This window comes from Montipora foliosa, chromosome 2 (assembly GCF_036669935.1).
Source record: "Montipora foliosa isolate CH-2021 chromosome 2, ASM3666993v2, whole genome shotgun sequence".
Taxonomy (NCBI): domain Eukaryota; kingdom Metazoa; phylum Cnidaria; class Anthozoa; order Scleractinia; family Acroporidae; genus Montipora; species Montipora foliosa.
The window spans coordinates 52,964,522-52,967,021 of record NC_090870.1 but is presented as its reverse complement, the minus strand read 5'-3'; the positions used below and the strand labels follow the sequence as shown (position 1 = coordinate 52,967,021).

At 42.4% G+C, this 2,500-nt stretch overlaps 1 protein-coding gene across 1 annotated transcript in view; it reads left to right on the top strand.

Annotated features, from left to right (window-relative positions):
* LOC137991803 (skin secretory protein xP2-like) overlaps positions 1-259 on the top strand; it is a 1,843-nt gene extending 1,584 nt beyond the window's left edge. Inside the window, exon 2 of the mRNA XM_068836841.1 lies at positions 1-259. This exon is cut by the window's left edge and continues 460 nt beyond it. Coding sequence (XP_068692942.1) covers positions 1-259 — 259 coding nt within the window.
* Positions 260-2,500: the final 2,241 nt, after the last annotated feature.

Genomic DNA, 2,500 nt, shown 5'->3' with positions numbered 1-2,500 from the left:
TTGTGCCCCGTCTCCAGCTGCCGCTCAACTGGAGACTTGTGCCCCGTCTCCAGCTGCCGCTCAACTGGAGACTTGTGCCCCGTCTCCAGCTGCCGCTCAACTGGAGACTTGTGCCCCGTCTCCAGCTGCCGCTCAACTGGAGACTTGTGCCCCGTCTCCAGCTGCTGCTCAACTGGAGACTTGCACTCTCTCCAGTTGCTGCTCAACTGGAGACTTGCACTCTCTCCAGTTGCTCCTCAACTGGAGACTTGCACTCTGATATTCCATTTTGTCACAATTCCGTTAATTTGGATGAATCAAGATGAAACCAAGATAGCTAGCACAATAAAATAAACGCCCTTTTTTCGCTTTCTGTGAAAGCGTTTTTGAACAAGCTACTCAATTCTTTATCATATGCACTTTAAAAGCTTTTGAAACGATTTTTCAATCCTCGCAAATTTTTATTAATTTTTTTTCAAACCCTGAAGCCACGTTGTGACACAGATTTTAAAGTACCCACCTAAATTTGGTGGCTGTCTTACACGGAGGACCCACCCAAATTTGGTGACATTTGTCTTAGGGGTCAAAAAAGGCGACCAAACGCGTTACTCTGCTGAGATCAATGATTTCTGTTTTACGCGTCGTAACAAAGAGATGTGCAATTCTTCTCAGACGTACAATCCGTGTGGTCGTTTTAATTCCTAAATTTACCTTTGTGTATAATGCATCTCCGACGAATTAGCCATTTCAAAAGTAAATGCGGCCATTAATCTGCGACTCAGGAGAATCATCTCTCTTCCAAGACAATTACGGTTAATGTTAGTCAAAGATTGTCTTGTAAAAGAACGAAAGCGGCGGGGATTGGTGAAAAGGAGCGCGCTAAGAGTACGCATTCAAGATGACTTATTCTCTATGCAAAAGTGAGATTCTCTCGGGCCAAAAAGGTAAGTGTTTTGTCTTTATTGTATAACTAGCTTAAATAGGCAAGGTGTGCATGTATTTTTGTCGGAACGTTTTCTGACTCTCGTAACAGCACTTATGGTAGAGAAAAAATTAGAATAAAATAAGATGAAAAGAAAACTGCAAACTTTTGGGGAAAAGTGATGGGCAATGTACAAATTTACTTTTTTAGCCTGGTTTTCACTAGCGACGCAATCTCAAGTGCAAGCATATGTAGCTAAGTGAAAACGAACGTCAACATAACGCAAGCATAAGCGCAGGCACAAGGAAAACCCAGATAACCCCGTTTTCACGGTGAAATAACCGTTCTTATTCTTGCTTTTGTTCTTGCGCTTGTGAAAACCAGGCTTAAGGTTAATCGTCTCCATTCAAAAAATCACACTGCATATTATAAAACATTACTGCCGCCTCTATAGAAAACAGACTAGTAAATGTGAAATGCAATGCCATTCTCAAGAAAGAACCATTGAAATTATTGAACTCGGTAATCCCGTATTTCAGTTAACAGTTCTGCCCGTATTGGGTTACGGCTCAGAATATGATTGGGAATGGAAAGGGCTCTGGGGCTGTTAAATGAGACTGAGTAGTGACGAGGAACGGAGTACCAAAGCATTGCCGACAGATAGACAAACTGTAAGGAAGCTGCAGATGTCCTTCGAAGGAAAACGCTTATCTAGAACATTGGTTCAAATAATATTACTACGGACCGAGCCCGGATAGGCCATCCATCCAAAAAATTAAGATAGACTAAAAAGGACTTCTAATCATTCAAAACGACTTTTTAGTCATAGACTTTTAAAATCACTTAAGACGATTTGCAAGTCGACTTTACTCCGCTCCACGGAACTCGTACTAGTCAACCTAAAAGGATCATGAAGAAAATCTTTGGATTCCGGCCTCAAGGTCGGCGTTGTTTTAATTCGAGGGAATTTCTGAACGGAAACCCAGGCATCAAGGTCAACTTTTAGCGTGGTTCAAATAGCTTCCTAAATGGCATAAGACAGTTTACATCTTTAGGCCCCACTTGCAAGCAGGTAGAGTTACCCTGTTGCAATGGTTACCCAAGCAAGACGGTAAAAGAATAGCCCTGGTTTAAATGCAAAATTTCTAGCTTGGGTTACCTTATCAACCGGGTCATTTCGTGCCTGGTTGACGTATTCCGTCTTGCGTGACCAAACAAAACCTAAGTGTTTCTGTAAATTTCCAATGAAAACTGTTATTTTACAGATTGAAATTTACGGACCTCGAGATCATTTGCAAAACTGACCAACGGCAAATCGTTTAACTTATTTAACTTAGTGGCGTTGTAGAAAGCCAAATCACTAGAAGAGGGTTTACAAGGCAAGTAGCGTTACCCTCGTACAAGGGTAACCCTTGCTCTCAGATAAGGTGCCAGGGTAACCCTATCTGCCTTATAAACACGCCGCCAGGAAAAAACAAAGAAACGTTTGAGTGCTTGGGTAATCCTAGCACCAGGGTTACCCTCCCTCTTGAAAACAGGCCCTTAAAATGGTGCAGTGCGGTCGATACCCTTCCTAACAATGGCCGTCCAACAAGACCA